The 13,925-nt window shown below is 43.4% G+C and overlaps 2 protein-coding genes across 2 annotated transcripts; both read left to right on the top strand.

Annotated features, from left to right (window-relative positions):
• The first annotated feature begins 2,105 nt into the window (after nt 1–2,105).
• On the top strand, nt 2,106–2,740 carry LOC103654572 (uncharacterized). The gene is made up of 3 exons (XM_008681416.3): nt 2,106–2,212; nt 2,344–2,417; nt 2,628–2,740. Exons 1-3 carry the CDS (start codon nt 2,160–2,162, stop codon nt 2,738–2,740), a joined length of 240 nt encoding a protein of 79 aa, XP_008679638.1. The 5' UTR covers nt 2,106–2,159.
• A 4,702-nt stretch (nt 2,741–7,442) lies between these two features.
• On the top strand, nt 7,443–12,214 carry LOC542062 (barley mlo defense gene homolog 4). Its single transcript, NM_001111699.1, has 15 exons — nt 7,443–7,632; nt 7,737–7,794; nt 8,275–8,483; nt 8,594–8,710; nt 8,805–8,865; nt 8,972–9,063; nt 9,341–9,415; nt 9,524–9,609; nt 10,046–10,095; nt 10,182–10,222; nt 10,345–10,515; nt 10,598–10,633; nt 10,902–10,969; nt 11,279–11,339; nt 11,703–12,214. The coding sequence occupies exons 1-15, from the start codon at nt 7,513–7,515 to the stop codon at nt 11,985–11,987; spliced, it is 1,530 nt and encodes a 509-aa protein (NP_001105169.1). The 5' UTR covers nt 7,443–7,512; the 3' UTR covers nt 11,988–12,214.
• Nucleotides 12,215–13,925: the final 1,711 nt, after the last annotated feature.

Below are 13,925 nucleotides of genomic sequence, written 5' to 3' on the forward strand. Positions count from 1 at the left end.
CGAGCAACGTCTCGAACAAGAATATGAAGCACGGTGGCGAGGTGCTGTTCTTGGATGGCACCGGGGAGGTCGCCGTCACCATCAGTCGCAACTCGCAACAGCCTCTCTCCACAGTCCCTGCACCCGGTACGCCCTAAAATCCCTAGCTAAAATCAGTTAACACTTAATACCACTAGGTAATATCTGAAAATTGAAAGGAAAACTGTGGAACTTCATAAGTTTAACAAGGAACACAAAAATAACATGAACAATTTAGTTCAAATGGTACTGAGACGCATACCTCTTTCAAAAGGCAAAGAGAATCTGAAGATTTTTCAGCCAGTTGATCACGCAGAACTTGGATCTCGTTCTCAGTGTCCATTGCCTAGACATGTATTCAGATGACTTGAAACATATTTGGTACCCCATAAGCTCCATAAGTAATCAAATAAATGCATTGCCATTACTAGATTCTTGCTCTTAGTACTTGGTGTTGTTCGTTACACCTAATCATGCACTTATGATGATCTAACATAGCAGGTGAATCTTCCGGTGAATATGCGGTCTGTGACTTATTCGCAGAGCCAAAATTACCAACAAGATGATTTCCATAAAACTGTTGCACGGACCTTGAGCCAAGGATCAACACCGATGAGCATGGATTTTCATCCACTTCAACAAACTCTTCTTCTTGGTAAATTCTTACCGTATTAATGTTTCTTTATTATAAAAGTTTGGGTTAGTCCCTGTTCTGCCATCTTAGTATGCTGTATTTACCCTTGGCTCGCTGCAGTCTGCGTTCTAGAATTCTCAAATCTAGCCAAATTTTATTCGGATTTGTTAATTTCTCACTGTAAAAAAATTGATATCTTGCGATTAAATTTGAGGGCATGTCTATCATGGCAAAATCACGATGCATCATTGTACCTTCATAGTTGTGTATTTCTGTATTATAATTTCGACTATTTGTTATTTTGTTTACATGATTCAATTTTGTTCCTTTCCCCCCTCTTGGCAGACAATGGCCACTTCTCCCCAAGCGAAAAAAATCTGCTAGAAGACCTTAGAGGGCTTTAACATTGGGATGGATATTTGGGCCCTTACCTTGCTTTAAGTGGAGATTCAGTTTTCTGTTTTCACTTAATATGACAACTGAAGAGCGAAAGACTTTGAAGGGCACAAAGTCTTCAACTCCTTCTGTTCCTCCTGATGGAGGAGTCAGCAAGGAACCTAAAAAAGGGGGAGATTACCCAATGGGTGAATTTCTATCCGCTTATTGGAACCACTCATCAGGTTTTATGATATGCATATTCCTTCTTAATTCTTATACATGTTTGTTTATCTCTGGCTTCAGGAGGACAACTGGTCCAGCACGCCGCTCATCCAAGGGCAACTGGACTCTAGAAGAGGTAAAGTTGGCACTCTGGTTTCCTAAATTCGTTAATAGCATGCATTTTCAGTACAACATTTGAATAATGATGTAAATAACCTATCTTAGTTAGCTTTGTTGAATGCTATGCATTTTTAGTTAGGCTCATTTGCTCATTACTTTTTTATTTTGCTTGATCTGTTAATGAAATAAAAAAGTACCCTGTCCTTAAGGTGCGTGAACTCTGTAATCCTTGTTGATTTCCGACCATGAATCAGCTAAATTGTTATTTTTTATCATGTATTGTTAGGTACAGAGTTCATGCCCATACCATTTATATTATTCTTAGCCTGCCCATACCACTTTGATTTCATTATTCGTCCATGTTTTAGTTGAATTTTCCTAACAAACTATGGTGTTAATGCCATGGATGCTTGTGTGTATTGGTGGTTTGCTATTCTCACGTGTGGTTTCCTTGTGGTGTTGTTCTGAGGTCTACTTAACACTTTTGTCGTGGTTGTATGGTGTTGGGATTCACTAGGAGGTCTACTTAACACTTTTGTCGTGGTTGTATGGTGTTGGGATTCACTAGGAGGTCTACTTAACACTTTTGTCGTGGTTGTATGGTGTTGGGATTCACTAGGAATGCGATCGTAGCGACTCGAGCTCTTCCTTACCAAGAGGAACACAAACAGAGCTCAGTTTTTTTTATTTTGCTCTGCATTATCTACTGCTTCTCCATTTGATAAGTAACCGATCAATTTTTTGAATATTTCGAGCACATCGGAGGTGTAGGAGTTGGTGAACACCCATGATCTGTAGATGTCGCAGTTGGAAGGGTCCAGGAAGATTTATGCACAGGGAGTAAGTGACAAGCAATTGTTTTAGATGCTCCTGTGTTTTTTGCCTTCAGTTTCTTGATGTAGTTGTTGCCTAAATTTTTGTACCTTGTTAATCGTACTGGAGATGCTACTTCATGTGGAGTTGGTATGTAGGATGATTATCACGAGTACTTCAAGCGCTCATTTGAGGAAGACATCGCTGCGCAAGTGCCTCAAGGAGTGGAATGGTGAGCCCCTGTCCATCTGCTGAACAGAGAAAATATGAGGAGCAAATGACTGCATTTTTAGTTAACCATTTTATTCCTAAATGACTGCATACTTCTCCCTTATCCATGTATTTAGACGTTTCTGCAATCATTATGCATACTTCTCTCTTGTCTAATCTCTTGTAAAGAACAAGTTCCTTTGTGCCTGACATATTGGGTTTTGATTCTTAGGGGTTACAACTATTGATTGGGGGAAATCAGGCAGAGGAGGGCATGTTGACGGACCAAGTGGCGAGGCAAAATTTTCTAATGATTTTGAAGTTCATTATATTGGCAGTAGCTGATGGTCCCTTCTGTGATGGACCGAGTAAACCAAGCAATTCGGGATATTCAACTCCACTTTGATGACTGTGTGTACCAGCATGAGATGTTGATTACAATTCATGACATATTTATTGTTGTTTATTTTTTATTTTTCATATTATAGTGATGTTTGTTGTTCCGTATCTATGTTTTATACTAACTTTTTTACTTCCGTTGCAACGCACGGGCATATACCTAGTACTATATTAAAGCACCAGTTTCAACGGTCGTCCTACGTCATACTTTTACGTAAAGACCCTTATAATTTTTCTCTCTTAACCCGCAGTCCCCTCTTCGCGACCCACCGCCTCCCACACGCTACGAGCTCTCTAGCTCCTCCAACAACCGTCGCCATCCCGCGCATTGCACAACCCGCATCGCCCGTAACCGCCATCACCATCCCATAGCCGTTGCATAGCCCGCAACTGTCACCGACTCCCGTGCTTCGCGTAGGCCCACCCACCTTACTCTCAACGCCCGCCTCGCTCGCAACCTCTCACCCCCAGCCCCATATAATTCTGGTGTTTTCCTCCCTCCCTCCCTCCTCCAGCCATCATAGTGCGGAGCTCCATCGGCCTCAGCCCAGCTCTGCCAACTACCGCTTTGTCCCTCTGTCGACTCCCACGCGCAACCAATCACCCTCAATCGTCCCCATCACGCACCTCCGTCGCGCGCCCCAACTCACCATGGTCTCTTCATCGGCGTCCCTCGAGGCCCTCATCTTTGATTGCGACGATGTCATACTGGAGCCAGAGCACCTCCACCGCCAGGCCTACAACGATGCATTCGTGAACTTCCGGGTTTGCTGACCGCCGGCCTCCGCCGACCCGTTGTACTAGGACAAGGCCATCTACAACGACCTATAGATCCGTGAAGGGAAGCCCAAGATGCGGTAGTACGTGTGCAAGTCTGGTTTCTTTTGTTATAGAATTGCTCGACCTACTGGTTAATTGCTTGTGATGATCATGTGCCCTGTGCTTGGTGCTTTGCACAGTGGGGATGCCCATGCTTATGTGTTAGTGGGATGTCAAATCGTATCTTCGGTTTAATTTGTGCAAATGCAAGGCCGCTCGCTCTGCGACGTGCTGGCCTTGTTCGGCACGGGCTCCCACGTGCCTCCTGTCCCCCCTCGCTGGTGGCTTCGGCTCCCACGGCGGCGACATCCTGCTTCTCGGCGCGCCCGCCATCGCTGAGGCCTGCGATGCCACGCCCCAATGGGCTCCACACATCGAGTGTTCTGTGGCTTCATCTGCTTCTACGATGTTCTTCCACTTGCTTCATATGTCCTATGCTCACGAACTGCTTGTGGAAATGCCAACAGGAAGTGACGTTCCAGATCTTTCTAGAACATATTTAGTGATTATGATGACCTAAATGCGCCTAAGGTAATGGAGACTGTGCTTGCACTATTCAACCTCTTGCAGTATTCTGATACAATTGTAAGTTTGATTATATATGATAAAAATGTGTTTTTCTCCATATATATCCTCGGCAGTTGTTCCTCTAGGTATACGTACTCTCGTCACTCTCTTTTCTAACTCGGATCTTCTATTTTTGATTGGTCATTCAAGTTGCATCGTATGCCAATATTGTTTATTTTATTCTATGTTTGGAATGGTTTATTTTTGTGATACGACCAAACCCAATTGAACTGTCATGGTGCTTCCAATCCTAAACAAATGCTTATTATATGATCAGATATATATTCCTTTTTTTGCACTGCTAACTATCAAGTAGAGTGAAGGAAAGTAAATATAATTGTCTCCTTTGTTTTTTCGGTAGATTCTTTATCTCCAAGATATGGACAACCAGAAAATGTTTAACACAACTTGTTAATATGAATTGTTCTCATACACTAAATTTTGATAAATCATTTCTCTTTTTTCATCATATGTGTGGTAATGGAGTCCGTTGCACTGCTCGGTTTATAGAAGACCTTGAAAATCTGAAGGGGGCAAATAGGTAATGGATTGCATCATCATTGTAAAAAAATTAAAATTATTTACACAAAAATTGCACATGAGGCCTTGTTGTTCTTTGCCCAATTTTGTTTTATGGGGAATCTGAGTCTAATATTTCATTTTGGGCTTCTTTTGGGTTAGTACCTTTTTCTGTTCAATATTCACAGAGATGAGGGTTGCAAGTCCCACTTTGTAACTCCACTATGTACACAACTTTGGAGAAATTTCAATACTATTTGTTGCAATTGTGATGGACATCTAGATAGCTTGGTGTTTCATTTTCTTAGAAGAATCAGGTAAGAGGTTCTGATTTAAATTGGTAAAGCATATCTGAAGTTTGTTTTTTTGTTTTTAGAAGAATCTGAATATGTGATACATGGTTATAGTAATACTATGTCCATATGCTGATCCTGACTGATTTTGTTGTGATGCTAACAGGTATGACTGTGGTGAAATATTACATAGCGTTAGTTCTATGATACCTGTTTTTTACTTACTATATTGTGATTTATGGTATTCCCTATATAATTTGGCATCCCTTGTTCGTTCTCTAAATTCTAGGCAGTGGAATGTAAAAAAAAGATGTGGGACAACTTGTTGAGCATGCAAAGATATGTGTCTTAAGTAGAAAGAATTATGTATACTATGCTAGAGACTCGAGAAACGTGGGTGCAATATTCAATAACATCTACGAGTTCACTGGTTTGATTGCCGATGATTACTACATTTCAGCTGAAAATCTCACACATGACATTGGTCATTGGCGACTATATTAATCCGGGGATAGTTGCAGGATACAGACCCAAATTAGACTACCCAAGGCGTGGGGGCATCCGCCTATGTTTGAATAGTTTTGTTGTGGCATGCTCTGTTTTTGCCAAATAAATAGACTGAACCTCCATGCCCATGCTGAATTTGCTTCTCAGAGAGTTATTTTTAGTAAATTTCTCATGTTTGTTGCAAAACCTTTAAATTTTCTTGCCAAACTAGATTGTGTTGTTTAGGGAGCTTGCACAACGATTAGTTGGAAGGAACCTAGGAAGAAAAGAATTGGAAGGATTAGTCATGTTTTATATGTATATAAGCTATCCTTGACGTGCTTGTTGTTTGCTGGTTTGGTATTGCAGGTTGAAATACCTAGGTAAGTTAGAGCATAGAATAAGGGTTGGAATCTTCGTATCTCTTTTTTACCTATGAGATAAAAAATATTTATGACACAAACTTTAGCTCTTTATTTAGTGTGATGCAAAGTTGATGCTTCTGGGGTTCATCTCCCTGTTACTGACGATGTTTTAGGGGATGGTCTGGAAGACATGCATCTCTGAACGTCGGGCATTCCACATGTTGCCATACGAGAAGCCAGATGAGAAGGCTGGTGAGGCTGCCACCACCGAGCATTTTGTTGTTGTAGGGGACCTTGGCAAAATTGGTAGGCGCCTAATGAGTGAAGGCACCGTTGGGCTGAGCACTGGCACAAGGTAATCAGACTTTTGGAATTGGAATTTTAATCTCTTGCAATTAATTTTGTTTTTTTCGAAAACTGAACTGCTGAATCAGTTCAGTTGACAACTGTGTCGAATGAACTCAAAATCTTTTTTTTGTTCAGTGCAAAACTGTTTGTGGATGCTGCCCACTCTTGCACGACTAGGGTATTGTAACCATGAAAGCAACACATAAGACTATCTCTAGCAGCTTACCTATTCTCATGCTCATATTTAACTTTCACTTTCCGAATCTATTCTCGTACTCATATTTAAACTTTATTTTGCGAATAATGTAGTCTATAGTGTAAATCAGTGTTTTGGACGATCATATAAATGATGTGTTAGACACGATCCAAGTAACTCTTGGCCGACTGGGTATTGTAACTCGACCGCTTTGCTAGCGGCGGCGCGAGCACGCCTAGGTGCAGCAGTAGCACTGCCTGCGGACAACTATGCATTCTCCGACTCCATGGCGGCAGGGGAATGGAAACCGGAAAAACTGTGTTTATATCCACCGGGAAGACTATATTTATATCCCCCGTCAGCAAGTGCATGCTAATATGTTTAGTTCTATTGTATTCTACTTGTGTAAACTTGCTAGCTACTATTGTATATTGGATGTACGCACTATATGTTGTTTGTACGATACACTTGCATTCCTCTCTATTTCACTTCTTCTTTTACGCACTTCTATTCATGTTTTTTTGGATATACCAATGAACATAAAACAAATAAACATAAGAACACTAACATTTTGTTGAATATTTTATATACCGTTGTAGCGCGCAGATTACTAACTAGTTGTGTCTTAAAAAATGTGTCCTCGTCCGTACAAGGTTTTATCTCTATGTTTTGGGTTTTGGCACGGCGAGAAGAAACGAGAGCACGTGGGGCTTGCGCTGCGGACCGCTTATGGGCTACGGCCTCGGCGCTCGTGCTCGTGCCGCCCCATGCCCCCATGTGCCGCTGGCCGCTGCTGCCTCTGCAGGCTCTGCAAGGCTGCTAGCTGACCAAACTCCCCCTCCTCCGACCTTCCCGAATTTCTGATGCTGTTGCCACTTGAATGCTCTCCTCTCGCGCGGTGCCTGCCGTTGCTGCTCTGATGCCGATGGATCCCGCGCCGACCCAACCGCATCCGCATGCCACCCACCTCCCCTCCGCCTCGATCCGCATTAATTACTCCGACCTCACCACTTCCTCGCCGCTTCCAAATCCCAATAATACCATCGCGTAAATCCAGATATCAGGGCAGCTGGAACTGAAGGTGGCGGGAGCCGAGTGATCCGGCGGTGAGCTGAGCGGGGCGGGATGGCGGCGGAGCAGGGGCGGTCGCTGGCGGAGACGCCCACCTGGTCCGTGGCAACCGTCACCACGCTCATGGTCGCTGCCTGCTTCCTCGTCGAGCGCTCCCTCTCGCGCTTCGCCAAGGTGACAGAGTCCCGCCCGCACGGGGCATTCTTCTCGCCTCACTACTGCTTTGCTGCTGTTCGCTTAGCTGACCCCCGCCGGCTGTTGTTCGCTCCGCACCGCAGTGGCTGCGCAAGACCAAGCGGAAGGCCATGCTCGCCGCGCTCGAGAAGATCCGCGAAGGTACGTTCCCACTTCCCCTCCCTCCCTCGCGGCCTCGCCGTCTCGCCCTTTCCTTCGTCCTCACCTGCTTTTTATCGCCCTAATCTGAACGCGCTCTTGTGCTGCCTGCTGAATTGCTGAACTAGATAGCGGTGCACTACTGTACATGTGACTACCATGTATCATTCCACAATTTGAGGAGCTCAGCACTCAGCAGCCTTTCTAACTGGCCGATGTTGATTTGTTTGTTTGCTTGCTGCAACTGAATATTCATGGACGGGTTGGTAGTTTGGTAGTACTATTCATTGCCTTGCAATGCTGCTAGCTTTAGACAGGGTACTACATTGTCTCCAAGGATCTAGATACCCTGTGGCGACCTCGTCACACTCACTTCTTCCTACCTGCTCAAGCTCAACCGTGAATGTTTCTGCTGCCACTGCCGCCTCTCGCAAGCTGTTCGACTGTTAGCCTCTCACCAATAGAAGCCATGTCTGCACGCAGAGCTGATGCTGCTCGGAGTCATCTCGCTGCTGCTCAGCCAGACGGCGCGCTTCATATCGGAGATCTGCGTGCCGTCCTCGCTCTTCACCAGCCGCTTCTACATCTGCTCCGAGAGCGACTACCAGGACCTGCTGCGCAACACGGACGCCAACCAGACGGCGCTCGACAAGAACATGTTCGGTGGCCAACGGCTGCACGTCTGTGGCGAGGTATTGGTAACCCAGATGTCCTGCTCCCAGCCTATTGAGGTCAATGGAACTGGGAGCGGAGCACACTGTTCACTCATCGCTTGGGTTGGAACCTAATCTGTCACTTGCAGGGCCATGAACCTTTTGTTTCGTACGAGGGCCTTGAGCAGCTGCACCGGTTTCTCTTCATCCTTGGTATCACTCATGTGTTGTACAGTTTTGTAACAGTGGTTCTGTCCATGATCAAGGTTCGTGCTCACTGCCTGATTGCGGCTCTGACATTTTTCCCTCTTATTTTCTTCTGAGTTTATTATGGTATATATCTTTCTGCTATTGGTGCAGATCTATAGCTGGAGGAAGTGGGAAACCTTAGCAGGTCCAATTGCTGCTGAGGAATTGAAAGGTAGGGAGGGTCATTCGGTCATCTGCTGGAAGTGGATGCTTTGTTTGGCCATGTTTTATGCAACCCTGTTGATGTGTACTACCTCACTGATCTTTGTCTCTCTCAGCTAGGAGAACCAAGGTGATGAGAAGGCAGTCAACCTTTGTTTTTAACAATGCTTCTCATCCATGGAGCAAAAATAAAATACTTATTTGGATGGTAAGATTCCTTTTCTGTTTCTTGATCTTTCTGTGGAACAGATACTGACTGTATCATCCTTTGTTATCTGATTAGTTTATCACCGTGTAAAGACATAAAAATGCCTTATTTTTCTAGCTCATCCAGTCATTTCGAATTCAACCTCAAGTTTACTGATGAAAGAACATCTAAGACTGTCACCGACCATAAAGTCAAAAGATTCATGTATCTGAAGCCTCAAATAAGTAGTATACATCCATAATCACTTGGATTTAAAGTTTCTTTAATTGCATTGCAGCTTTGCTTTTTGCGTCAATTCAAGGGCTCCATAATAAGGTCAGACTATTTGGCACTGAGGTTGGGCTTTGTCACAGTGAGTACTCTAATTTTTTTTTCTAATGTTTTAGCATCCTCGCCCCACCTGCTCCCCCTGCCAAGATTATTCTAATATGCCATTTTGTTCATGTGATTTTCTTGATAGTATCACAAGCTACCACATTCATATGACTTCCATAAATACATGGTACGGAGCATGGAAGATGATTACAATGGGACTATTGGTATCAGGTAAAGCAGAATTTACTCTACAGAGTATCCACTTTTCATGTGATCAATTAAGCATCAAGAAAACTACCTTTGATAGAGTAGATTTCTTGATTCGAATAACGAAGCATTCAAGTATACTGGTCTAGAAATAGTTTCCCATGAGATCCAGTATGGTGGCTGTGTTGAGGAAACTGGACCTGCGGGGGTAAGACCGCCCCCGCGGCATTGCATTGAAGAAGATGACCTATGATGGATTTTTCCAATACATATGTTGGTAGCTACATAGTGACCCAAACTTTAGGGACTTCTTTGCTCCTTCCGATTGATAATGCCAGTTAAAGCTATCTAAATATTTAGCCTTCTTCGAACTTGGTTATAGCATATCAAGAGCTATTAATTTTCTTTAATATTTTTGCTACATGTGGTATTCATACACGAGCACATCTATTTTTTGCAGTTGGCCACTTTGGGCATATGCGATTGTCTGCATATTAATCAATGTTCATGGTACCACTTGCTCCAAATCTCTCTTCTTCCCTTGCCTCCAAGCTTAAACCCGTGTGACACTATTTGGCTCTTTTCTAAAATTGCAGGTATCAATATATATTTCTGGTTGTCCTTTGTTCCTGTTATTGTAAGTGTCACCCATGTCACATAATCAATATACAAGATTCAGCTAATGATGTCTTTTGTTTCTTGTCTTAAAATGATACTTATGTCTTCTCATAACTATGTGACTTCAAAAATTTCGAGAAGCTGGTGCTTCTAGTGGGTACTGAACTTCAGCACGTCATTGCTCAGTTGGCTTTGGAAGTCGCTGAGGCAACAGCGCCTTATGTTGGCTCACAACTTAAACTGCGTGATGATCTATTTTGGTTTGGAAAGCCTCGGGTACTCTGGTGGCTTATACAGTTCATTTCATTTCAGGTGATGTTTATTGCTACTCTGGATGTTTTGATGATTATATGGGCATATTTTCCCTCATCCTAACACTTTTTATTTCTTTCAGAATGCTTTTGAGCTGGCAACATTCTTATGGTCTCTGGTGAGAATCTTCTTAATCCGTATGATCGGGATTAAATTATTTGGACAAACAGCCAATAGTACAAGAATATAGGATGAGAACATGTCCAGCACTCTGTCTGTAGGGTGCTGGGTTTATGTATTTTTTTTAAATTGCTTGCTAGTCCATAAGGTGCGAATAACCACTTCCCTAGCTCAAGGGAGAAGAAAAGAACTGCAGAGTTGTCATCCTCCAATGATCCGTATAGCTCGATTTGTTATTTATACTTATTGGCACACATCTTGTGCAGTGGGAACTCAGTGCACAAACATGTTTCATGAAGCACTACTACATGGTTGCCATTCGGTTGATTTCTGGGTAAGAATTTGCATTTTTCTTTCAAAAATACAGAATATTTAGTGGTCTAACTGTAGAAGAGCTTGGCATACCATTAAAGTTGTTGATGTGTTGCTTTGTGGAAGTTGCCACAGCCTGACATTTCACACTGATTTCTTTGTCAACTTTCATTGAAAGTTAGACATTACATGCTTTGGTCTACCTTGTGTTACTCCAGTTATCTATGCTATAAGCTCCCTGATTTGGGATTTGCTCTAAATTAACTCACCTGAAAATATTGGTTGGGCTCAATACTAAAAGGGTGAAAAAAATCTCTTCTGAACATTGCAGGCTCCTAGTTCAGTTTTGGTGCAGCTACAGCACACTGCCGCTGAATGTGATTATTTCTCAGGTACTCTTCAAGCACAAATCTAACTGGAATCAAGAGATACTAATATAGTAATTCTTCACATGATGTCATCAGCACTTTGTTCTAATAATACTACTACATCATATCATTTTATATTGCACTGAGGAATTGTTCCTTTATATGGGCAGTTATTTTCTCACCTGATTTTGCAACCTTTAATCACATACTTTGGTGTTTCCAGGAAAAAAAAACACTTTTCATTGCAACTTCTTATGATATCTATATATCCAGGAAAAAATTATTGATTCATTTTTGGTATTTTGAAAACAACGTCCTACATAGCCGATGGTTGATCCACTGCTGCTGACTTGTTCTTGGCGTACTTGTTCCTTGGCTGATCTTCAGATGGGTTCCAAGTTCAAGAAATCACTGGTCTCGGAGAACGTGAGGGAGTCGCTGCACAGCTGGTGCAAGAGGGTTAAGGACAGGAGCCGACACAATCCGCTCTTCTCGCGGAACGGGACCCTCACGACCAGATCCGTGTGCTCCCTAGACACCACCTACGAGACGGATCACGAGACGAACACGGTGTGCACGCTGTCGAGGACGGCGTCGGCGACGTCGCTGGACGACCAGTTGACCGTGGTCACCGTCGATGACGAGCCGTCCTGCATTGAGAAGGATGTCTGACGCAGTTGCTGATTCGCCAAAACTACATACTGCACCGACCTGTGTGTTAGGAGGTACTCTAGGACTGAAATGAATGTATATGTGCAGTGGTTGCCCCTATCGTGGCAGTGACCATGTGTATATATAGAACTAAAAAAACTATAATGTCTCTTAGCTGAGAGTGAGAGGCTGTACATGGAAATACTTGAGGCAGCTTGGACCAAATACAAAACTGCATCTTTTCGAGATAAGCCGTCCGTTGCAACTGCACGTAACCATGTAACTCCTTTCCCTACTTCTACTTTGAAGCACGACTTTCAACTGTCGTGCATCATGCGTGTCGCGCATATGTTTATTCTCTCTCGAGATCTTATCTCACTAAGGGTTAGTTTAAGAACCCATTTTTTCTAAGGCCTCGTTTATTTCGTTGGAATTGAATTCTATTCTAATAATTATAATTTAGACAAAACTAATTGAGTTAATATATTTATTTATGTAATGTATTTGTATGTTATCCTAAATCATATCAGATAGATAGTTATACATTATATTTATGTTATAGAGAAATAAGTAAAAGAGTGTGCTATAAATTGTATATTAGAAAAGTAACATGTAAATCTATAAAATTAATTACAATTCTAAAAAATAGTCTATTGCTTTAGTTAAATTATAATTCTCAAAATGAAGGGAAATAAACGGGTCTTTTCATTTTCGCAAAGGAAATTAGTTCATTTTTCTTTGGGAAATTAGAAATCTCATGGAAAAATGGGGGTGCCAAACTAGTCCTAAAGACAACTAATCCCTGAGGCCAGACTGTCTGCGGTCCGGACGGTCCGCGCCTGTGGGCCGGATGGTCCGCGCACGCGTGGAACAGATTAGGGTTCCGAGTTTTCGCTGCGTTTGTTGACGAAAATCGCGGGATTTGCTCGGAGTTCTGACGGTAAAGGGTCCAGCCCCCCTCCTCTATAAATAGAGAGGTCTATGGCCGATTTGTAATCATCATCAATCGAATCAATACAATTTCTATTCGCATTTATTTCCAGTACAATTAGGAGTAGTTCTAGTCTAGTTCTAGTTTAGCCTCTCGATCCCCAAACTCTTCGCCTCTCTTCGACTCTACGCCGATTAGAGGAGTCTAGGTTGGCCGGCCCGAGCCTAGACAACCCCTAGGATCTCTCCTCCCCGACGGGTCCCTCCCGGGAGCGAGATCCAGGCGCCGCCGGCGATCTTCCGCCGCCCCTGCGCACGCGCGGACCGTCCGGCCCCAGGGCGCGGACCATCCGGCCGTCAGGCAGGAAACCCTAGCCCCTGCGCCAGGTCGCGGACCGTCCGGCCCCAGGCCACGGACCGTCCGCGCCTGACCAGAGATGACCGCCGCCGGTTCTTCTTGAGTATTTGACGCTCCGAAAAAGCGTCAACATACTTTTTGGCGACTTCTATTTTCGTTTCTATTTTCTAGTACATATGGTTATTCCCCTTTCTATAGACAAGGCTTATCTCACCAGATACAAAACCAATCCGTATCTGTATCATTTCTATCTCCTCGTGTATCAGATGTAGAAGAAAACGTCGTGTTAGAGGCTATCAGAGAGTAAACTCCAGCCGAGTGGCGGAATGCGCCTGTCTAATCCTAAGAACATGGAACAACCTAGAGTTTGCCTGATGAGATGGACGAACACAAAAACACAAATGGATTTAGATTGCTTCGGGCCGACGGAGCGTAATACGCTACTCCACTGTGAGTTGTATTACTGAGAGCTTGAGAAAGTCTGGGTCTGGATGGAGATGTCCCTAAGGGAGTTTGAGTGTGCATGTCCCCTTGCATTGTACTGCATGTGCTCTCACTTTTATAGTCCAAGGGGAGCACGTACAAGGGAGCTGGACCCCAACAAGTGGGACCAGTGTTCTAGTATTAAATATATACAACATGGAGCCATAAGTGCAACGGTGGGCTGAGAT

This window comes from Zea mays, chromosome 4 (assembly GCF_902167145.1).
Source record: "Zea mays cultivar B73 chromosome 4, Zm-B73-REFERENCE-NAM-5.0, whole genome shotgun sequence".
Classification (NCBI taxonomy): Eukaryota; Viridiplantae; Streptophyta; class Magnoliopsida; order Poales; family Poaceae; genus Zea; species Zea mays.